The sequence below is a fragment of the Lissotriton vulgaris genome, chromosome 8, assembly GCF_964263255.1.
Source record: "Lissotriton vulgaris chromosome 8, aLisVul1.2, whole genome shotgun sequence".
NCBI classification, from domain to species: domain Eukaryota; kingdom Metazoa; phylum Chordata; class Amphibia; order Caudata; family Salamandridae; genus Lissotriton; species Lissotriton vulgaris.
The window spans coordinates 1,481,804,843-1,481,829,942 of NC_141696.1; the positions used below are offsets into that span (position 1 = coordinate 1,481,804,843).

Genomic DNA, 25,100 nt, shown 5'->3' on the forward strand with positions numbered 1-25,100 from the left:
TCCTGGGCGTATCTGAAGGCTTATATAATAAGGCATTATTTTACTTGGTTCAACAGAAATTTACATTTTGGAGATTTCAAGGTGCTTCTAAGTCAGGTAGGTATTTCTTTTTAGGTTTTATTGGAACTCATTGGCAACGTTAGCCATAAATAAATTCAGATGTCAGATATTGTGGGTTAAATATTGAATATGTTTGTCTGTGTGCTTCTAAACCAGCAATATAATGTCCACAGCGATAATGCTCTACGAGATTGTCAGAGATGATTCATGGATGAGGGCAGCTTATTAAAAAAAAAATAGGCATCCATGCCCAAATTGGAATTCGAGCCCTTGTTGAGTTTGCCTCCGCCATTTTGTGTCTACAGGAAATAAAAAAATTCAAAGACTGAGCCCTTTAAATATTTCACAAAAATAAATTTCTCGTGAGCGGATTTTGTATCCTCTATTACAGCAAAATGCCAATTGAGAGGGAGTTCCAGAATATTTTCTCAAGACGCATTTTTTGTGTGGAAAAATCACAGCAACGGGTTTTTTGTTTGTTTCGGGAACACAGCTCAACATGACATCGAGGACCAGAACGAAAACACCTGTTCACATTTCCCGATATAATGAACAATGATCCGTGTTCTGGGAAAAAGTAATTTTCAATTCACGGCCTTACTCCCGAGCCAATCACAGTTCTGAAAGCAAAGAGAGAAAGAGTGTGAATGCAAGTGGAAACTTAGAGGTGTCGCAGTCGTCACAGCTGGTGGAACTGCAACCAAACTTGCAAGAACAATCAAAGTTCTCTGTTTCTCTTACACAGTTTTGCATGCATAGGGCTGAGGTTCAGCATCGCAGCCTGAAGTGGTGGTAGACTGGCAAGCGTAAGGATAGAAGCAGAAAAAGAAATGTCAGGAAGGTAAGAATCATCGAAGAGACTGAAAAAGATCAAATTTTAGATTAGTCACAACAGAGCCAGATTAAAGGTACATGTCTTATTTATGAGAGTGAAATGTGACTGTGGGGACAGAAGTACAGACTGCACAATACACCCCTGGTAGCATGAGTTAGAGAGACTTGAATGGTTGGAGTATAATTAACTGTGTGAGTCGCATGTGTGTTCTATTCTTCGGATAACTTCTAACCTCATATCAGCCCTCCCATTCTTGCTCACTTATGTAATCTGCTAATTTCCTACCAAAGATAGCATAAGTAGTGTTGTGTGCAATTTGTGGTGGTAAGGTTTTGTCAACAACATTGAGTTACTCATGTGCAACATCAAGATTTAGGGTCTTATTTAGAATTTGGCAGGCAAAATGCTCCATCACAACATGCCTGATGTCCTGTCTGCCGTATTACAAGTGCAATATAGTCTATGGGACGTGTGATACAACAGAAAGGATATTTACCACGTTTCGACATAGTTTCCTATCCACCAAACTGTAAATAAGACTCTTAGGGTTATATTGCAACAAAGGCATTTATTTATATGTCATTCACAATAGGGACAATAAACAGAAAATCACTGTGTTCCTGTAAATCTGAGACCACTAGCAGAATGCTATTAAAAGTAAAAGCTGTCTAAAATATTGAAAGCGCTTTAGGGACAATTATGGTGTAAAAGGATAAAAACAAAACAAATATTCTGTGCTGAAAAAGACCATTTGTCCTTGAAACACTGGTGGAAATATAAGAATATGCCCTAAAACACTACTGAAAATATAAGGATAGGTCTGAGAAGTGAGTTGGGTTAATCCTTGAAAATTTCTTCCCTCGATACCCGGATGGAAACATATTTGCTTAATCATACATTTTATATCACAATCCCCTGAAGAAAATCATCAAGCTGACACTCATATCAGCACTCTCTCTAATAATATCAGTTTCCAACTCTGGCAGTCTTACTCTAGCTGTCTGTCATTTCTCTCTCCCTCCCCTGAAAGCTGTCCTTCATTTTACACCGAAACGGGAATCGGACAACACCCTCCAGTCACCTCTAAAAAAAGGGATCAAATGCAGAGTTTGTTGCTTTACTTACATAACATTCCATCTGAAAATTTCAGTTTACCTGGCCAACCTACTTACATTCTCCGGGAGAAAAAGCAGACTCACTTGAACTAAAAAGCATGGCGTTCAAAACAGCTGAAGCCATGACATGGCACATGACCTGAGGAACTCTCTGCCCATGAGGATGAGACCTCACACCCCACTCCCATCCTTTAGGAAACTCCTAAACCTGCACCGCTTTGGCTTAGATCTGAATAAACCTAGTTCAAGTTCTCACACCTACCCCTTATATCATGCATAAGTATGAAGTAAGCTAGCCCTCTGTAGTTTTATAACCATACCCTTACGCCTTATCCTGTGACTTATTTGGACGTCCAGTCATCTATTTGCTTATAGGTACTAAACTGCAAGCCCTGAGTCAGGCAAAATCTGTCTCTTTTTAAAATAAGAAATGTTTTATCTAACTTTTCAAAATAATGAGAAATTTAAGAAATCTGTTATATCCCCTTGATTTAGCACACTATCAGCCTGATTCATCACGCTGAATTGCGCCCGCAAAGGGCCAGATTCTGAGAATCTGGCCCTTTGCGAGTGCGATTTTTGCATTTGGGATTCATCATCCCAAATGCAAAAATCGGTAATAGCGATTTCGCTATTTTGCGAGGAATTACATTTAAGGAATCTCTATTTGACATTCCTTAAATGCAATTCATCATCCATTTATAAATAGCGAATTCGCAATTTCGGCCCGCTATTTACCGCGAGGTCAAACCTCGTGGTAAATAGCGACAACTTAGAAAAATGCTTTTAAAAGCATTTTTCTAAGTTGCATGTTGCACACACACATGTCCTTTGGACATGTGTGTGCGCAACACGTGTTTAAACTTGCATTTAAGGGGTGCTACAGGGTGTCCTTTGGACACCCCTGGCACCCTTTAAATCGCTATCTTATTTGCGATTAGCAAATTGCTAATCGCAAATAAGGAATACTCCCCATTCATTCCTATGGGCCTTTTGGCCCATAAGAATGAATGGGGAGTTATTCCTTATTTGCGATTAGCAATTTGCTAATCGCAAATAAGGAATATGTAGGAATCGCATTTTTTTTGCGATTCCTACATGAATCCCGTTTTGCGAGCCTGTAATAGCGATTCCTTATGAATCGCTATTATAGACTCGCAAAACGGGTCATTGATGAATCAGGCTGTAAATTTCAAATTAAAATGAGGAAGAACTTTTCAAAGTATTGGAGTTTACCAAAGAAAGATCACACAATAAAATTATAAATTCATATTTATATAAGTAGCCTAAAATCAAGACACACTATAAATTGCAAATGAATAAATGATATAGATTTTGATAGGATTTTTTTTAAAGATTGCTTTTAATAGAACATGAATATAAAATTAACTTACTAAATCAAATAACTAAATAATGTATTCCTTTGAAAGAGTAATGTGCTACACAATGACAGCCATTTATTGAATTAGTTAAATGATGAATGAATGGAGAAAATAGTATGTAGGATTTCTGAGTGCTGATTACTTGTCTTGAAAAAGTGCTCCTAAATAAATTATGCTTAAATATAACGCTCACGTAACGGGAGTCCTTTAAAAACTGTCCGGCCTTATTGTCCCACTACAAAGAGTGGGTAGCACATGAGATCTTGGACTGCAGCGCTTGGACACTTCGTTCGAAGTAGCTATGCGCTTTACAAGCTACACTATTATTATTATTAATATTGAAAAGCCTGATGACAGCAATAGGATTTGGAGTTTCTGTTCAGATGAAAGACTGGATGTACTGTTTTGTACAATAGATTTGATCAAAATACTATGAAAGAGATGTTGTTATCATAGACTGAAAGACTGATGGAAACCAGCACACAGCACAAAATTACAAACAATAGTACATGCTAAACAGACAAAAATACAGTCAGAATAAACTGGGGTTAAGACTTGGAAAGGACCCTTTAAAACTATATTTATAAAGGATGGACAGCAAAGATACCTTATGGGGAGAGTCACATGATGATTAGGTCAAAAACAGTGAAAGGAGACAACCCATTCCAGTCAGAACTGTTACGTTATATCAGCTGCAGCACAGAAAGGGTGTTTTCAAGATTATTGCAGTATTTTGCATTCTACAGTACTTTTTCTAGTTAAACAACTGTCCTTTTATACTAATGAAATCCTAATAATATTCAATAATATTTATACAGACCCAGGTCAAAATGGTGCCCAGATAACTATATATTAAATCTTTTCAAAAGATCAGCAAATATTTTAGTTACTGACATATGTAAACGTAAGATCATTCCTTCCTTTGTAGTTGAAATGATTGATCATCTCAGCTCACAAAGATGTGTGGCTCAATGATTAGAGCGGCAGACCCTGATGCAGAGGTCTAGCCCGGGACCAGGGTTCAATTCCCTGTCTTGGTGTGTCTTGGGCTCAAAATTCCACGGACCTGATAATTCTCGCTTTGGTGCCTATTCCAATCATGGAGTCCCACTCTGCAACTCTGGGCAATAGCTTGCTTAATCTCCACAATGGCCCCCACAACGCTAAGGATGCCTGGCCTCCACCTTGGGGGTGCCCAGGAGTGGATGTCTCACAGGGAAAGCCAGGATGGGTTCCACAGCTGTATTTGTACAACGCCTTGAGACCCTTGCGGGAGAGTAGTGCGCTATACAAGTATCAATTTACATTTTTACATTTACAAAAGCATGCGGAGGAAATTACAGTGATCTACCACACTAGTATAATGTTGCAGGTAAATTTGTTGATAAATATTTATTGGCAAGTTTATTATGGTAGGTTATTGTAAATCAAGCCAGGGTTTGAAAAGATCATTACCTTGCAACCACAGTAAACTGTTAACTAACTTAGTGGGAGTATGAGAATTTAGTTTCACTGAGATTTCAAACACTGTCCACTTTTTGTGTGATCCTATGGCATGGAATATATCAGGCATATTATACTATGTTGTTAATAATTGTGTTCTGTGCAGCTAAGATTATGGTATAAACCAAGCCTGATTATTTTTTATTGATCAGCACTAATAATGATCTGTCTTTCATAGTGGAATTTACTGAATTGTTTTGAAATCAGTAGTTCTGTGTTCCTTTTTCTTGTTGAATGGGTGCTTTGTTTTTGATAAAAACAGATTTGATTTGAAATGAGAATATACGATAAGCTACACAGTCCCTCAATATTTATTGATCATGATAGTTTGTTTTATATTACAATTCCTAAGGAAGAGTTGAGGCCCAAAGCAGTCAAATTTGGTTCCTAAATAATTTATTAAATCTACCTTGCAGTCCATTACAATTCATTTGTGACTGTTATACCCGGCTCAGTATGGCTATCTTTTTGTCCTGTGTTAGTGTATACTTATATTGCAGCTTTTCTATTGAGGATAAATTATACCGTATTCTACTTCTTCATGTAACCAGGCAAATCAAATTCAGATAATTCATTCAAAGCCTGGAAGAGACTGGGATTTCTACAGAATCATAGCCTCAGACAATCAATTTATACAAAATGACTATTAGGGGTACTATTTAGAGGTAAATACATTTAGTGCTTAAGAAGGCAAAGGTACTGCAGCCATTAACTCTTAATTCTGTATATAGCACACTAACGTGTTTATCTTTTCAATTCCTGTGATGCCTTATTTCTGCATGGACCGCTGGGAAATCTTACTTTGATCCAGGCAGCAGTGTTCAGGCTTGAGACCAGCCACATGCATCTATTTATGAGATCGAATTTAATTTATATTGTGTTAGCACAATAAACTTGTATACTTTAATTTTCAATATCACTTTAATTGTACTTTAGTCAATTTTAGTTCATGGTTCTTAACTAAAGAATTAACAGACTTACACTGTCTACTGACTGATTTGCATGTCATACTGTTTTCTGTGCTTAAAATGTGTTCTAATATTTAGTGATTACTATACAGTAGATATGTGATGTTCATGACTTTCAATTTGCATATAAGAATATACAATGGAATAATCTCAGACGTTAATCTATGTTGCCGATATGTCTTTCAAAGTGTTCAAGAAATCATGCATCCCATGCCAGGAAAAGTGTTAATTTCAAATCTTATTAGTATGAATGTAGTTGTAATGACTATTTTAGATATACCTCAAATAAATATATTACCTTGCTAAATCTAGCTGCACCTGATGAGCCAGACCATAAGCGCTTAGAAGAGCTAAGAGGTCCAATCATACGCACTGTGCCCATCAAGCTGTGTTAACCCTAGAGGCTGTTCTACTTATAACACAAGGAATTCTGTTCATTCTCTACCAAAACATTGTATCAAGTTCTGATCTCTTATTTTATTTCCCCCTAGCCTGCAAAACTGAAGTCCTTGCCAGATTTACAGGAAATCCTCATTACATAGATTTATTTCAGATAAAAAAGAAAGGAGAGAATAATTTGTGTATCAACTAAATGTGCTATCATTACTTTAAAAAAAAGATTAAAGTGATATAACATGAGTATCTCAGAGTGTCCTGGAGTTTCAAATGTATACAGTATAAGTTGTCAAATGTTCTAACAATTTTTTAATAAATATTAAAAGAACTGTATTTTTTTCTCTTATTTGTATTTACCTTACATGAGTTGGAAAGTAATTGAACAAATTGGGAGTCTGGTAGTTTTGGTTAAGTCTCCAGAGATTTTTCCATTAATTCACCCAGGCACTTAATTTTCTGTGAAGCCCCCTCAAAAGTGTTGTTAATGTCATGTGCAGGTGTGCATGTATGGATCACTTTTTTCTGGCTCTGGTTTAAGTGATATGATGAAGAAGGGAGTTACAAACTGAAACAAGAAGACAGATGCAGAGAGATGGAAAAAGAAATGAGAACACAATGGTGAGTCAGATGGCCTAGGAACTGCAAGAGACGGCTTTGTTGGAAAGACAGTTGGCCAGTAGTCTTTCTGCTAATCTCTTCAGGGAAGTCTGGAGTCTTTTGCCTAAAGTCAGTAGTGAAATGGTTCCAAAGCATGGGGTGTTTATCCATCAGCAAGTGTTAACCATACCGGACCTTTCTGGATTCCGGATGTTGGAGGTGGTGTGCATGCACTGAACGCAGAGTTCTTGAAAGTACCGGCCAAGTACATCTCTTCTTTACGTGAGTCAGGCGGAGGCTTGCGCAAAAAAACACAGATGGCAATATGATCTCCTCTCTTTTGAGTGAGGGCTTGTGCAGGGCCTTCACAGGTTGCGGGCACAGCACTGCGTGTGAACAGCAGGGACCAGAGTCTTATGGTGTTGGGCACCAAAGACATGGGTGAAAGTTAGAGTATGTGATTTAGACAGACCGTTCCGGTTCAGTGCTGAAGATGTATGTCTGGCTGTAAGGCATGGCAACTATCCAGGCTAGAAAGTCTTAAGATTCACAGTACCCCTTCAAACTGTGTGGCACATGGTTGACAGACACTGAGAAACACCAGACACTACAGAAAATGGTGCATATTATTGACACAAACATATTTTAACAATGGGTGACAATGTTGAGACCAAGGCAACGTATTGCATCAGTTGAGGCAGGCCCTCTGTCAACAGACCGCCTTAAGATCGGGTGTGGCCTAAGGCAGCTGCGCTCTTAAAAACTGCAACATTTGCTGAATGTATACTGCCCTGTGCATGTATGAAAGAGGAATGCCTATAACCTTAAGAATAAATTCGCTGCAGAATGCATCTGTAATTTCAATGCCTTTTGATGGCCTTCAAGCCTTCACAGTGGGACTGCCTATATGCAGAAGACCCTCTCTTTCAAGATGGTCGCCCCACTCAGGAATTATCCTGAAATCAAAACTCCGGGGAAAGACTTTCCGCCTAAAATTCCAACTTCTCTAGAATGCTCCCTGCCCCAAGGTTGCAATGTCTGGAAAATATGTTATTCTCTGATTCTTTCCCTTGTATCGTGCAATTGCCTCCGCCCTGACATCCCCTCCTGTCCAGAGAGTAAAGCCACAGCAGAAGGCCTCCTGAACTGAGATGCTTTCCTCTACTGTGGCTGTCCAGTCTCTTGAAGACGTGGGACAGGTGACATTTTTTCTTGTCACGGGAGATGGAATGATCTTCAGAAACTCATGGTGACACTGTCTGGTACACATGGGGCTACAGCCTCAGGGGCCTCTCCACTCAGACCCTTCCTAATGTCTTAACGGTGTCAGACCACGAGAGACATCCTGTTTGGTAAATCACCCTGTGAAGACAATAAACAAACACACAACCATGAATGTACAGCAATAAAAGGACAGAGTTTTCAATTTTATAGAAAATGTAGCTATAACTGCCCCACCCACTGCCTTTTCCTCCCACAGTGCTCACTGCCATACCCTTTTCCCCAAAACATTACTTCACTGTGACTAACTCAAGCATTACCCTGGAGGCTGAGAGGGTTACTGGCTGTGTAAAGCAAAGGGATGACCAAATGGAAAGTGGGAGTCAAAGCAATACCATGCCAGTGACTGAAGCTCTTCAACAAGAAGATGAAACAGAGGGTTCAGTGGTGAGGAGAACATTTGGTATTCTTTTGCAGAACAATCCTTGCGTTCTGTCAATGCCTCGAATGGGTCAGTAAGTGATTGTGGTTGACGTATCCTGTACGGTTTAGCCTGAAATAGGCTTTTTCAGTCGCACAGTGTACATGTGTCGTTGAAGTTTAATAGGACTCTGGAAGAGGATGGCACTATTAGGATGATGGGAAGCTTAGAGGGCGGAGAAGATCAAAGATGAATATTTTGAGGGGAGGGTCCACAATAATGCATACATTGGTCACCACTCTTCTAGGGATGTGCAGAGAGCCTCAGAACAACTCTAGGGAGAGGGCTGATTTGATGGAGATGAGTGACTGACTGAGGAGACCAGAATTGATCTCTGCATGTAGTAACAGTTTCGAGTATTCTTAATGGAGCCAACAAGGTGCAAACTTGACACAAGGCTTCCCACCCTGATTTTCAGAGCAAGAAATATAGGTCCCCTTTTTTTCCAGTGCCGATCCCTGGTATGAATGCCACAATTTCCACTTATGGATGTCTTAGATGTGGCCAATACAAATCAGGAAGAAAGGAATTAAAGGCAACAGTAACCTGGTCTGGAAGTGGTTGTGGCCACAAAACTTACCATCACAGTCTGGGAGATGTCAATATAAGCAAATGTGGCTTTTCATGCTGTGACCTGATCCTTTCATGTCTTTTTTTGGGCAGAGAAACAGAAATATGTCGGCACGATATGGCCAAAGATCGTATCTCTCGCCAACCAAGTGAGTATCTCCAGTCCCAAGTAGTTTCCGTACTTTGAATGTGGTACTATTAGCCATTGACGCATATCACAGTAATCAATAACAGAGTTAGATGTATATCAGAACAGGTATTTGAGAGATAATTTAGAGCATTTTCTAAGATTGTCATCGAATAACGCTCAGACTCACGGATCTGTCGACGTACTCACCTACCACTGATCCATCTACCTATCTCTCTTTTAATTCATACTGATGTCCCTGTTGCTATGTGAGCCAGCTAAATGTTCATGTATACCTATACATGCTAATATATAAAAATGCTTAGTCATGTATAAATATGTACACTTATATAGACAAATTTAAGTTGAAAAAGCTTCAATTTTCAAGGTTTCAAAAACACAGACAGGGGATGATCACAAAATGACAAGACCTCATCCTACAAATATAAAATGAGGTAATAATCCGTCTCAGACTCCAAGAGATAATGGCCCTCATTTCCTTCCCTGGTTTCTAGCTTTTTTAGACAGTGAATACTACTATACCTACTGTTTTAATAGACGGTTCCTTCTTTTTCCTCTTCTCCGAGGAGCCGTGGTAGCCATGCTCTCTGGAACGATACCCAGAACCTCTGCTGTGCTCTCTTTCACTATAAGGTGGTAAGGGGTCTTCTTCATTCCCCTGCTGCTCCTTCTCATCCCCTCCTTTGCACGTTGGGGACCGGCTGAATCTGGTTCCGCCCTGCCGCAGGCTCAGTTTGGATGGCGTTGCACTGCCGCAGCTGTCCTCCAAACCCTTTGACTTCCTTTCGAGGACACTGCTTAGGTACCCATCATCATAGCTTTGCCCCATCCGACTGACCCGCTTTGGAATGTGCTTATCCTCTGGAACTCTCATTCTCGATGGGCTGAATGACCAGCCCCTCTCTGAGTCCGAGAACACTTCTCTGCAGCGGCTGCGCTTATTGTAGTATCCTTCCAAAGAGGTGTCTTGGTACTGTGACCGTCCTCGCAAGTCGGTCTTCTCAATTCGTGATGGGCCTCGGCTGTCCGACCTGCGGCCTTTCTGTCTATACGAATCTGCGAATGCGGCTAGTTCGTCTGTGGACACAGCTTGAACACCCATTGCAAATGCTTTTCTTTCCAGGAGCTCTGAAGTTGGCCTCTGATGACTATGAAAGAAACCATGATTTAGAAAATATAGAAGAGTGCAAATAGAAATAAACAGTGAAATATGTTATTGCTTGGATATAGAAAGTGGATACATTTTTGCTGAAGACCCAACAGTGCATCAGTTAATTATCAAGTTACGTGTAATCTTTCACCTGACTTAAGTGTGTAAAATAAGAATAGTCTAATGTCTTGGTAAGACATGTGGTGCTATACAAATGTTTCATTTAGTAATTGATTTCAATTATTTTTCAATTCAATAAGATTGTATTTCAGAACACATTGAGGAGTTAAGGGAGACAGCTTCTCTAATGCTTCACCAGAGAGATTGCAGATCCTCATGTGTGGGCCTTGTGCCTAAACTATTTCTTCATCAGGTTGGTATCCTGTACCATGGAGCCAGCTGCTCACCCCTACCATAGGTTAAAGTAGGTTATCTTAATTCAGGGTCCTGAAAAAATTGCAATATGCCAGAGATTATGATAGGACATACCAGCCTTCAGCTTTACCCTCGAGGAGAAGAAATGACCATTCTGTTAGACCATTCCTAAGGTCTGTGGCTTACTGCAAATACTCCCCCGTTCACAAATACTTTCTTACTGCAATGTCATCAGTTAATGAACAGAGATTTAGGTTAACACACTTGAGTAGGGGATGGAAGTCATGCATTTATAATAATAATTGTGTTTAGTATGGCACTTAATGCCGCAGTTTAGCATTTCTTGGTGCTGCGAATGGAAAGGGGCGACCACTCGGTCCCCCCGAACGTATGGTGGAGTACCCCGATCCCCCCGGGAGGCCATCTTGGGCGGGGGGCGAGTCCCGGCTGGTATGCCCGAAGCGGCGTAGCCGGGGCGCGCCTTTTCCCGCCCTGTAGGGGGTTGTCCTAGACGCTGACGCCGCCGGCCACGCCCCCGGGGGCAGGCGGAGGCGGGTTTACGCCCGCCCGAAGACGGATAAAAGGAGCAACAAGCCAAGAAAGCATCCTCTTGTTCCTATGCTCTGAAGCTGCACCTCCCCGCTGCACGTGAGCTCGAGACGGAACGAAGAGCCAATTTTGAGCGTTGTAATCTTTCTCTTTGTCTTACAGATATCTTCGCTTGAGAATGCCGGGCAAGAAGGTCGGAAAGCGGGTCGGTACCGATCAGATGCTACGCATGCTCATAAAGGAGGTAGCCGATTTGAAGAAGCAGATGGCGGCTAAAGACGGGGAGGGAGGACCGAAGCGAGTCATCGGACCAGCTTTGCCGGGAGTAGTCCCTAGCGGGAGAGGCAAGAGGTCAAAAAGGGGGGCACTTGGGGGGGAAACCCCGGTTCCCGATACTCCACGTGAGGAGCCAACCTTGGTTCCGAAGGAGGGGCATCCGATCCCCGTGGTGGTCACCCCCGGGAACGGGGAAGATATGCCTCCCGAGTTGGCGGCGCAATTGGCAGCGTGGTTGGGGAAAGATAGTAAGGGCGCCACGGCTGACGACGCCCGGGCAGTAATGAGACAGCTGCGGGAATCCAGAGAGGCTGCGAAGGCACCATCTTTTGTTCCCCCACAGGTTCCGGCGGCTGAAAGTGCAGCAGGCCCAAGTTCGGCGGCAAGTGCGGGATCTACTTCAGGTAAGCGGCCATTGCCGATTGCGGGGGAGGGGTCTGTACCTTCTCGAAGGGAGAAGATTGCCCAGCATGTTCCACTGGAAATTAAGGAAATGATTTGGGCGGATAAGTATGTAAACATGTTTTCATTGCTTACCGACCATTACGAGATAGAGCATGTGAAGAGCCAAAAGGAGCTCATGCATCCGAGTGTTTGGCGCGCGAAAATGGCCGCCTTTAAGGTTGACGAAAACATAGGTACTTGGGGCAGAGCGTGGGGCATTTTTACCTCCATCATGGGTGAGCGCAGGCCCGAGTTGTTGACCGAGTTGCCTATTTATCAGTCACGTATCATGGAGTATTCCCTGACGTACGGGGGCAATCAGTGGTTCTGTTATGACAATCTTTTTAGAAAGGCTAAAGAGCACAACCCAGTTCTAACATGGGATTGTTTCGACTCTGTCTCGTGGCAGAAAATGGAGAGTTCAGGAATGTTAAAAGTGCCATTGTCAGGGAGTAATGGGGGTGAATCTTCCCACCAACCCTCTGGGACACCCTTTCGGACAGGTGCAGGTAACGAACACCACTCGAAGTCGAGTGGCAACACTGGTAAAAAGGGGATTTGTTGGAATTTCAACAGGGGAAAATGTACGAGGCCCCAGGGGTCATGCAAGTTCAGACATGAATGCGGGGGTGTGGGCAGTCATCCCATCCTGAGTCCATGTGCAGAGCCAAAACGGGCGATAACGGTGGTAAGGGAAGCGCCAAACAGGTCTGAAATAGTCCGAGGGGCGCCTTTACCTACTCCGATTGATACCATGGCAATGATTCCTTGGCTCAACGAATACCCGGATCATGCTTCCGCTGGGGTGTTGCGGGACGGGTTTTCATATGGTTTCCGCATCCCAGTGGGGGATTTTCAGGGTGTAGCAAACTGTAAGAACCAATTGTCGGCCTTGCAGTATTCGGCGGTGGTTCAGGTAAAGATTGGGAAGGAGGTAACTCGAGGTCGTGTTGCCGGTCCATTTGATTTGCCACCGGTTGCTAACTTTGTTTGTTCCCCTCTAGGGGTGGTCCCCAAGAAGGACCCGGGTGAGTTTCGGCTAATACATAACTTGTCAGCCCCACGTGGTCTTTCCGTGAACGATGCGATAGACCCGGAAGTGTGTTCGGTGCGGTACGCATCTTTTGATGAGGCCGTCGCCATGTTGAATCGCCTGGGGCCCGGGGCGCTGATGGCAAAATCGGACATTGAGTCAGCGTTCCGGTTGCTCCCGGTACACCCAGACGATCAGCGTCTCCTTGGTTTTATGTTTCAGGGTCGCTATTACATGGATAGATGTATGCCATTGGGGTGCTCTATATCTTGTGCCTATTTTGAGAAATTCAGTTGTTTTCTGCAATGGGTATTTACAAGGAAAACGGGTTTTCGGCATGTTATGCATTATCTCGATGACTTTCTCTTTTTGGGGGCAGCCGGGGATCCTGAATGTGGTAAGGCCTTACATGAATTTCGTGTCTTAATGAATCAATTTGGTGTGCCATTGGCGCCAGGTAAGACTGTGGGTCCCTCAACTTTGCTCGAGTTCCTGGGGATCGAGCTCGACTCAGTAGAAGGTTGTTTTAGATTACCCAGGGAAAAAGTGTTAAAATTTGGGACATCCCTTGAAACATGTATTCGTGCGACGAAAGTAAACCTGCATCAATTGCAACAAGTGGTGGGTCAGTTGAATTTTGCCCTGAGAGTGATGCCAATGGCCCGCCCCTTTTCCCGCTCGATTGCACAAGCCATGGTCGGCCTGAAGGAAGGACATCACCGCACGAGGCTCTCGGCAGAGGTTCGCCAGGACATGCGCATTTGGTTGGCATTTCTGGCGGATTTCAATGGTCGAATTGTCTGGAACAAACCAGCGGTGTCCTCCGAGGAGCTGGGGCTTTGGACAGATTCGGCGGGGAGTATAGGTTTTGGGGCCATATTCGGGACACAATGGTCGGCTCAAAAATGGCCGTCATGGTGGCACGAGTGCGGGCTGACGAGTAACATTGCTTTTCTCGAACTCTTCCCTATTCTGGTGGCCTTGAAAACGTGGCCGGAGGGGTTCCGGGATCACTCTGTGGTGTTCTGGTCTGATAACATGACTGTGGTTGAGTGTATCAATAGTCAGGCAGCACGTTGCAAATGGGTTCTGAGACTGCTCAAAGAAATTGTGTTATTATGTATGCAGTTGAATGTGCTCTTTAGGGCAAGACATGTCCCGGGGGTACTGAACCAAGCGGCTGATGCACTTTCTCGTTTCCGTATGCAGGCCTTCTGGGGTTTTCTGCCCACAGCGGACCCGGTGGCGGCACCCTTTCCCGAAGCTCTCTGGTCTCTCGGTGCCCCGAACTACAAAACCTCGTGGGAGAGAGTTTAGCACCCAGGACAAGGAAGGCATATGAAGGGGCGTTCCGTTCCTATTGGTCCTTTTTGGGTTCTGCTAGGGGGGAGCTTTGGGGACAGGAAGAGCTTGTCGTAAAATTCTTGCTGTCTTTACATCAGGCAGGCAAATCAGTAGCTACGGCCCAGAGGCATCGGGCCGCCATTTCCTTTATGGCAAAGGCTCATGGGATTCAGGACCCGACAGCGTCTTTCGTGGTGCAGAAAGCGCTACGTGGGTGGCAACGCCTGGAGGGTCGCAGAGTGGATGAGAGGCACCCGATAGGTCTGGATAGGTTGGCCCTGTTATTCTCCGTACTCCCTGCAACATGTTCATCCCAGTATGAAACTGTGTTATTCCGAGCCGCATTTGCGCTAGCATTCCATGGGGCTATGCGGGTAAGCGAACTAGTGGCAAAGAACAAGCGGGATACGATGGGGGGACTGTGCCGGGAGCACATCCGGGTCATGGTCGAGACGATGACTGTCTCGTTTTTCAGGTCAAAAACCGATCAGGGTGCGATTGGGGACTGCATAATCATTCAGAGGTTTCCCGGGTCTTCCATGTGCCCTGTTGTTTGCGTAGAGGAATATTTAGCGCAGAGGGTGGCATCATGGGGGGGGACCTTGTTGAGACACGCTGACGCCACCCCACTGACGAGGTTTCAGTTCCGGCGGGTGCTGGCGATGTCAATTTCGGCCGCGGGCTTGAACCCCGGCGAGTTCGGGACCCACTCCTTTCGGATAGGGGCTACTACTGAGGCTACAGCCAGGGGTCTGAGTGTTGAAAAAGTAAAGCGTTTGGGGCGTTGGTCCTCGAACTGTTACAAAAGGTATGTGCGGTTGCACATGTTGTGAAGCTGTAATGATGTACTCATGCTTCTTGTTTTTGTTTGGTTTTCAGTTGCGCAACCTTACGAGGCGGGGCGGACTGTGCAGTCGACCCGACACCTGGGAACCAGCGGTCAGACATCACCGGCTGCGGAAAGAGAGGTGTGGGTCGTGGGCCACTCATACGTGGGACGTGCCGCAGACGTATTCAAGGCAGGTGACATGATTCACATGGCTGGGGAATACGGGTACAGGGTAACCTTCTACGGAAGGGGCGGGCTCTGTATTGACCAGTTTCAATCCTTTTTCGAGGGTTTGTTAGGGCGGACAAGGTCACCGCCGTCTATAATCATAGTCCATCTTGGGGGTAATGATTTGGTGACCACTGGTAGACGACTGCTTCTCGAGGCAATGCTTTCCACTGTAAGTTGGTTGGCGAGAAGAGTTCCAGGGTGCACCATTGCATGGTCCCATATGATTCCGCGTAAAATGTGGCTGGGGGCGATTTCGGTTTCTGCTCTGAACCACTCAGTGAAGAAGGTAAATAACAAGTTGGGTAGATTGTTTCGTTCAAGTGCACTGCATTCTATCCCGCATGGTTGTATCAAGGGGGACAGTATGTATTTGGGAGATGGGGTCCATTTGTCCCGGGTGGGGAATGAGTTACTCATAGGAGACCTCATTGCTTGGCTGAAGAGTTTAAAACATGACCTTTAGGTAGGAGTTTTGTGGGGGGTCCGGATAGCCGGTCAACTATCCGGCCTGTGGCGGTAAGGTCATGATCGGTGAGCAGTAATTGGAAGATCCCTATGGGGGGGCGTCACCCATTACGGATGGGAGCGCTCGGGGGAGGTGGCCATTGGCCCCTCAACTGGGAGGCGGTCCCTTCTAAGGATGGGCCGCCGGAAGGAAAGGAAAGGCGGTCAAGGCCCCTTCCTGGATAGGAGGGGCTACGGGCCCTCCTGGGGAATTTCCCGGGGCCAGGACATCTGCGACGGCAGATGGGTAAGTTGTGTGGGGTTCAGGAGGGGGTTTACGCTACCTTTTAGACACCTCACACGAGTCCTCGGACGACCGTTAAATGGCGTCGAGTCCATTGGGGCCCCCGTCAAGTCAAAGGGAAATTGGTAGATGCACTTGAGGTACGCCTCTGTGCGGTCGCCCCCCCTCACAAGTGAGGGGGGTATTTTCTGGTTTAGGGATCTGACACCGGTTACGACCTTGCCGTTGGCCCTTAACTTTAGGATGTACAATTTCAAGTCAAATGTTTTGTAGGATGTTAGTTCGGCTAGGAGAACCTTTGTATTAGAGATCTGTTAAGGTTAGCCAAACATCGTAATGTGGAAATGAAATTGTACATAATATGAAACTGTTATTTTAATGTTTTAATTTTGTTTCATATTTTAATAAATACGGCCGGGAGGGTCACTCCCTCCCGCCTTCCAAAAGTTCAAAACAGTTTCCAGTTTCCCATCCTTGGGGATTGCGTCGAGAGGGGGTGGCGGGTATCTCTGCCATATGGAAAGGGGCGACCACTCGGTCCCCCCGAACGTATGGTGGAGTACCCCGATCCCCCCGGGAGGCCATCTTGGGCGGGGGGCGAGTCCCGGCTGGTATGCCCGAAGCGGCGTAGCCGGGGCGCGCCTTTTCCCGCCCTGTAGGGGGTTGTCCTAGACGCTGACGCCGCCGGCCACGCCCCCGGGGGGCAGGCGGAGGCGGGTTTACGCCCGCCCGAAGACGGATAAAAGGAGCAACAAGCCAAGAAAGCATCCTCTTGTTCCTATGCTCTGAAGCTGCACCTCCCCGCTGCACGTGAGCTCGAGACGGAACGAAGAGCCAATTTTGACCCACCCACCAGCCCCTGAGGACAGCCAGTTGTTTTGAATAAAGTTTTGATGTGTTAACTCTATTTCTTGCAGGTTGTGATGATTGTCGTGTTATTTTGAGTATGCAATAAAGAATGGTCATCTACAGTATGTTTTTTCAAATAAAGTAATTCTGCACTAGTATTGATCAGTAATCATACGTGAAATAGTTATGGTTGTTTTTGTAATTGAGTGATTTTAGTTAAATTGTCGTATTTATTTTGGTCGGGCGGTAAGGTCATGATCGGTGAGCAGTAATTGGAAGATCCCTATGGGGGGGCGTCACCCATTACGGATGGGAGCGCTCGGGGGAGGTGGCCATTGGCCCCTCAACGGGGAGGCGGTCCCTTCTAAGGATGGGCCGCCGGAAGGAAAGGAAAGGCGGTCAAGGCCCCTTCCTGGATAGGAGGCGCTACGGGCCCTCCTGGGGAATTTCCCGGGGCCAGGACATCTGCGACGGCAGATGGGTAAGTTGTGTGGGGTTCGGGAGGGGGTTTACGCTACCTTTTAGACACCTCACACGAGTCCTCGGACGACCGTTAAATGGCGTCGAGTCCATTGGGGCCCCCGTCAAGTCAAAGGGAAATTGGTAGATGCACTTGAGGTACGCCTCTGTGCGGTCGCCCCCCCTCACAAGTGAGGGGGGTATTTTCTGGTTTAGGGATCTGACACCGGTTACGACCTTGCCGTTGGCCCTTAACGTTAGGATGTACAATTTCAAGTCAAATGTTTTGTAGGATGTTAGTTCGGCTAGGAGAACCTTTGTATTAGAGATCTGTTAAGGTTAGCCAAACATCGTAATGTGGAAATGAAATTGTACATAATATGAAACTGTTATTTTAATGTTTTAATTTTGTTTCATATTTTAATAAATACGGCCGGGAGGGTCACTCCCTCCCGCCTTCCAAAAGTTCAAAACAGTTTCCAGTTTCCCATCCTTGGGGATTGCGTCGAGAGGGGGTGGCGGGTATCTCTGCCATAAAAAAGTTGGTATCTTTTAGACTTTTTAAAATTTGTACAGCATGCAAAGTAGCAACACTTTATGAAGGTAACTGGGTACTCAGGTTGTTCCATTTCCATAGAGTGTACCCCAAAAGTAGAAAACCATGTCCCACAAACATAAACATCAAGCAACTCATACAGCTGAGTACTCAGAATCAAGAAATGTCGGACAAGATGTCCCACAAACATAACCATCAAAAAGTAACTCAAACATCACAGAACTCTGAATCAAGAAAAGGAGGATAAAATGTCCCACAAGCATAACCATCAAGAGGTAACTCAAACATCACAGCACTCTGAATAAATAAAAGGACAAGTTATCCCACAAACAAAACCATCAGGAGGTTACTCAAACATCATAGTGCTCCGAACCAAGAATAGGAGGAAAAGATGTCCCACAAACATAACCATCAAGAGGTAACTAAAACATAACAGTACTCTGAATCAAGAAAAGGAGGACACGATGGCCCACAAACATAACCATCAAGAGGTAACTCAAACAGCACAGTACTCTTAATCAAGAACAGGAGGACAAGATGTCCCACAAACATAGCCATCAAGAGGTTACCAAAACATCATAGTACTCTGAACCAAGAAAATAAGGAAAAGATGTCCCAAAAACATAACCATCGGGAGGCTACTCAAACATTATAGTAATCTGAACCAAGAAAAAAAGAAAAGATGTCCCACAAACATAACCATCAAGAGGTAACTCAACCAGCACAGTACTCTGAAACAAGAAAAGGACAAGTTGTCCCACAGACAACACCAACAGGAGGTTACTCAAACATCATAGTACTCTGAGCCAAGAAAAAAAGGAAAAGATGTCCCAAAAACATAACCATCGGGAGGCTACTCAAACAGCACAGTACTCTAAAACAAGAAAAGCAGGAAAAGATGGCCCACAAACATAACCAACAGGAGACTACTCAAACATTATAGTACTCTGAACCAAGAAAAGGAGGAAAAGATGTCCCACAAACATGACCATTAAGAGGTAACTTAAACATTATAGTACTCCGAACCAAGAAAAGGAGGAAAAGATATCTCACAAACATACCCATCAAGAGGTAACTCAAACAGCACAGTACTCTAAATCAAGAACAGGAGGACAAGGTTTCCCACAAACATAACCATCAAGAGGTTACTAAAACATCATAGCAGTCTGAACCAAGAAAAAAAGGAAAAGATGTCCCAAAAACATAACCATCGGGAGGCTACTCAAACATTATAGTACTCTGAACCAAGAAAAGGAGGAAAAGATGTCCCACAAACATAACCATCAGGAGGCTACTCAAACATTATAGTACTCTGAACCAAGAAAAGGAGGAAAAGATGTCCCACAAACATGACCATCAAGAGGTAAATCAAACATTATAGTACTCTGAACCAAGAAAAGGAGGAAAAGATGTCCCACAAACATAACCATCGGGAGGCTACTCAAACATTATAGTACTCTGAACCAAGAAAAGGAGGAAAAGATGTCCCACAAACATAACCATCAGGAGGCTACTCAAACAGCACAGTACTCTGAATCAAGAAATCTTGCCTCACGTATTGAATATCCTCTCATGGGCAGACTAAGTGGATGGTCTTACCACTACCTGCTTTGCAGGCGTGGGGTGCCATACTTCACGTCCACCTGTGCTGAACACATTCCAAGAGCGGAGGGGATGCCTATGCGCATAAGCGTCGCGCATCCTTGTAAAAGGCGTTGCACTTGTGGAGGGTTCACTACGCAATACAGTCCAACAGAGGAATACATTTCCCCGAAATATCTGTGCTCTCACAAAATTGCAAAATAACCCCCTTGTCCTTAACAGCATCCTTGCTAGACATTCGGGCTACAATGTGGCTGCAGCCACGACGCTTACGTTGTAGCGCTGTACTTCATGTTGGATGAACTCTGTCTTCTTGAGAGCTTGCTGAGAGACATTTTAGTTATAGAGAAGCATTTTGGAACTCAAGTTGAGTGGACAAAACAAGCTTTAAACTATTTTTGATTTTAGAACTACTGCAATATTTTGAACTCTTTTGTAAAAGAACAAGAAGGATCTAACATCTAAACGAACACCTTGATTATGATATGTGTGCATTATGTTTATTTAAGGTACAAGTGTCATTTAGTGCGAAATATATGTGTCGTTACGAAAACAAATCAAAGAATGCTAATGAATGTTTATTACTTTCTGGTTGCATCAAAGACAAAAGCAAAAAACAAGCCAAACAGTATCAGAAAGTACATATGTAAGAAAATGAGGGTAGATTTTTGCCTACAGGGTTAATAAAGATCTCAGCAGTCACCTATAGCTCGCTATAGTTTCAGTTTCACAAAGTCAGCTTCAAATCAAGAGCACAGAGAGTGGGCTACAAAGAGATATGTTTAAGTGTATCTTTTACTGTTAATGCTAGGTGCGGAATGTTCATGGTAGATTATTAAAATCTCCTATTTGCCTTTAGATACTTACCCCGTCCTGCAGACGTCTGTGACCAGCAGAGTGATTGTATCTGGTGTCTCAGTTTTCTCTCTTATCCTATTCCCCTTTCTCTGCATTTACTATGTGCTCCACATACTACACAGCATGAAGTTCAGAAAAGCATCTTGTCCCAATTACCTGGGCACTTTCCCATCACAGCATTTTTAATCTGCAAGTTCATTGTTGTTATTGGTAATGTGGTTTGTGAAACAATAGGGTTAATTGCTATTTTAATTTCCTGTACTTTGCAGTCTACGCTTGTGGCTCATGGCTATCAATTCTTGTAGTATTGCTCTGGTTTGTGCATCGCGTTGTTTACTTCGCTATCACAGGCCAAGTCTGCCTCTGTCAAACCAGTTGACCCATTCTAGCAGATGACACTATATTGGGCCGTTCACCATTGAACCCAGGGATATATTTTTGATATGTCACAGGCATCGCTTTTTGTAGGGATGGAGTATATCACTTTGGGGGAATTGGGCTTTTTCCTCACAAAATGTGCAGTGTTAGTTTCAACAGAATCAAACCCCATCAGCGCGGTATGATATATGTGGTATATATCAGGATAGCATAGATCGCAAATGTAACCACTTGATAGGGATTAGGAGTGAAAGTTCTTAGACTAGATGATATATAGAGCTGCAATTATCTATGAATAGCAGAGACTATGTAATTGCTAGCTAGTTGCATCCATGGTAAGATTAAAAAGAAGAAAAGAGGTGGACTAGCGGTCCATAATCAGGGACGTAATCATCCCCAGGTCCAACATAATTAATTAGGTAATAGCTAGATATCACCCAATCCAAAATCTTCAATCCTAACACTAACCATGGTGTTAAAAGCATTTGTCTTTCGATCATTGCCCATAAAAAATTCAAATGATCTCCAACAAAGTGCCCCTTTTGGAGTCATAGGGTATTGTACACCCGACTTAGGGTGGCCCACGACCTGATGATGAAGCATGCCACCTGGGTGCATCCTGTAAAGGATCCTGGAGAAGTGTGGCTCACTGGTCAGACCCTGATGCAGAGGTCAGACCCGGGACCAGGGTTCAATTCCTGACGCGGCAGGGTCTTGAGCTCAAAAATGTCCACGGACTCGATAATTCTCGCCTCGGTGCCTACTCGAATCATGGGTTCACACTCTGCAACTCTGGGCAATAGCTTGCTTAATCTCCACTACGGCCCCACCGCGATGGGATGCCTGGTCTTCACCTTGGGGATGCCCAGTAGGGGTTATCTTGCAGGGAAAGCCAGGACGGGTTCCCAAAGCAAGCGCTAAGAGACCTGTCGGTGATTTGGCGCTATATGAATAGAAATTAACATAACATAACATAACCATTATAGGATAACTGTAGACCTACAAATTAATGTTCTTCTGGAACACCACACCTTGATAGCCTAACATAGCCTCTTATTGGGACAAAAAGCACCGGAGACTGAGATAGAAGGTCCGGCCGGGAGAAATCAAAACTTTGTGTAGGAGTTATGAGATCATGTAACCCAGAAAATCGACATCAAGCTGGAGCCGAAAGTTTCTTCAGTTGATAATATTTTCTTTTAAGCTGCTAAAAGGAGAACTGGAGCTCTTCTGACGTTGTTCTGAGTGGAATTAGGCATCAGGTGCACTTGATGTAACTAGACTCCAATAGTTTGACTATGAGTGTCCTGAATTGCATGCAATAATTATAGCACCCGATAAAAATCCGAAACAAAGGTGTTTGGGATTTATAAGATCTAGGAATCACGTGGATTTTAGTGCTTACTTTTCCCAAATCCACATTTTACTGTGAATATCATACACTTTTCCCCCTTTAAATATAATGAAGAGTGAGGTTTTTATTGTACCACACTACTTGAAATTCTGATCCCAGAAATCTCAGATCCACTCGTAACCAGGGCTTAAGTCTACTGAATGAGAGAGTACACATTTGGGAAAATGTTCTGCACTGAGGAAGAGCTCCCTACAGATATAGAATTATCTCTTACAGTCAAAAGATACAGGACAATCACCTCTGAGGGTGAAAAATTATAGGAACAGTGCACTGGACAATTACTGACACTTTCGTCTCGGCCATTTTAATACCTCCAGGCACCTATCTGGGACTGCCCATATGCTTCTAGAACTTGCTCCTTGTAAACATTGCAACGTGCTTTTAATTTGACTACTTGTGTTTTAAATTCTGTGGTCACAACGTACCTGGGGCCAGAAGTAGAGGATAAAGGGAGCTGGGGAGAGCGGTCGCGTGTGGTAAGTGGGCGGTGGTAGAGCCCACAAGCTACTGCTGCTATTGAAACCCTCAGACTTGTGTTTTTTAAATTAATTTTCAAACATTGCAATGTGCTTTTAATTCACTTACTTGTGTTTTAAATTCTGTGGCCACAACGTACCTGGGGCCAGAAGCTTGCCAGTGGGAGGGTGGGGCTGACAGGATGCTTCGGGGGGCTTTGCGCGACTGGCCCTCCTTCCCACCTCGGTCCGACGCGGCGAATAGCACCGTTGAGCGGAGGGCGAGGAAGGGAGAGCTCAGGCACCGGTGGCGGTCAGCGCTCTAGTCGTTGCAGCAGAGGATAAAGGGTACATGCGTGAGCGGCCGCACAGCGGACGCGCGCAGCTGGCGTGCCGCTGGCGAGCGTGCCAAAGGCAAGCCCATCTGCGCCCGTCCGCTGCCATTCGGGGACCGGGGCCATAACCCCTGTCCAAATTACTGCTCGAGTTCAGTGGACTCTGCCCTAAGTTATCTAGCGCGTGCAGCCACAGCATGAAGGTCTACCAGGATGTGGGATGTGATCACTGTCCGTTTAGCTACTGCGCTGTAGGTAAGATAAAGTGAGGGGCAACAGGGCTGTCTTGTGGTCTGCTGGATTGCAGATCTATGTGCAAACATAAACTGGACATCTTTGATCTACTCGCAGATAAAGAACCTGACCTTTTATTCCTCAGAGACATGGCTGGACTCTGATTCCGAGCCAGAAATTATTGAGGCCCTACCCCCAGGGTATATGATTGTTAGGTTGGATAGGACCTCTGGTAGAGGTGGTGGGATAGCCATTGTTTTTAAACATCCATTAAGCTGCTCACTGGAACCAATGACCATAGCTGATAGTGAGGCAGGTGCATTTATAATCAGGGTCAGCCCGCACATTACTGTGAAAGGACTCCTGGTCTACAGACCTCCTGGCCCACATGCACGTTTTGTCTCCAGCCTGTTGGAAGGAATTACAGACTCAGCTCTAAGGAATGACAAATTCTTATTGTTGGGGGACCTTAATATTCACCAGGAGAATTCCCTCGATAGGGGGGCTGCAGACCTACGTCAAGAACTACAGTCACTGCAATTAGGCCTGAATTCCAATGCCCCTACCCATCAGCAAGGCCATTTACTGGATACAGTATTTGCTAACTGTTAGGGAGTTGAAGTGAATACTCCCATCCTTATCCCCTGGTCCGACCACTTCTTTGTTCCCTTTGTGGTAAAGATCCTAGAACCTAGAGCCCCCGAGCAACCTGTGCTAAACCACCCGTGTCGCAAATGGGCTGGCTTCTCACAGCTGAAGTTTAATGAAGCTCTGACCCAAGGAGGGCCGCCGGGGGGTATCGACGTAGAAACAGCCTGCCGTAATTTAGAAAGACGTATAAGAGAAGCCCTAGACAGTGTAGCCCGCTACGTCTGAATAAAACATCGAATAGACCACAGAAATCTGCACCTTGGTACAATGACGATTTGCGCCTGGCTAGGACAGAGTGCAAACATCTAGAGAGACAATGGAGGATAGCCTTTCTAAGTCAGGCCAAGTTGGAATACCATAAAAAGCGGAGAAATTACCATGGACTTATTAGACAGGCCAAGGCCGCTTACTATGCAGAGAGAATTGGGGCAGCAGGAAACTCCACTAAGGAATTATTTAACCCCTTCGAGGCTAATGACGAGCTGGGCTCGTCATGGCGCTTACCTGCCGTGCGCGGATGACAAGGCCAGCTCGTCATAAAACAATGAAAATCAATCATCTGCAGCGCAGGACGGGAAAACGCCTAGCAGCCATGGGGTTAAGATCTATAAGGAGATTTCCTCACTTACATCATCTGCTATTCACACGGAAGGTTCTGGGGAATCCTGCGACCGTATCGCGGGTTTCTTTTCAGAGAAAGTGGAAAAAATATATTCTTCCTTTCCGGGAGCCAAAAAAACGGGTGCAGAATTTGTGGAGCCAATCGGAGGCGTTGGGGAAAACCAGAGGCTGGATAGTTTTATCACCCCTCCCCCCCGAGTCGCTCTGCAGAATCTGCAGTTCGATAAAGTCTGGCTCACCCAGGGATCCTGCCTCACCAAAATTGCTTGGGGAGAGTATTGCCATTCTGGAGCCCTATATCAGGCATCTTCTAGATGTATCATTTAGTATGCACACGGCGCCTGATAACTGCAAGAAGGCTTGCACTTCAGAAGAAGCCTAACATCAGCGTTGAGAAATTGGACAACCTCCGCCCTATCTCGCTGCTACCTTA

General features: G+C 44.6%; 1 protein-coding gene across 2 annotated transcripts in view; it reads right to left on the minus strand.

Moving 5' to 3' along the window:
- Positions 1 to 522: 522 nt before the first annotated feature.
- The window catches only part of ILDR2 (immunoglobulin like domain containing receptor 2), a 707,528-nt gene continuing 682,950 nt past the window's right edge, over positions 523 to 25,100 (minus strand). Inside the window, exons 9-11 of one of the 2 annotated variants that reach the window (XM_086935538.1) lie at positions 9,803 to 10,424; positions 802 to 857; positions 523 to 680 (exon numbers count right to left, since the gene is read on the minus strand). In XM_086935538.1, coding sequence (XP_086791664.1) covers positions 650 to 680; positions 802 to 857; positions 9,803 to 10,424 — 709 coding nt within the window. In that variant the 3' untranslated portion in view covers positions 523 to 649. Of the gene's footprint in view, positions 681 to 801; positions 858 to 6,620; positions 8,219 to 9,802; positions 10,425 to 25,100 lie in introns of those variants that run through there. The other variant, XM_086935539.1, reaches the window with a different exon arrangement.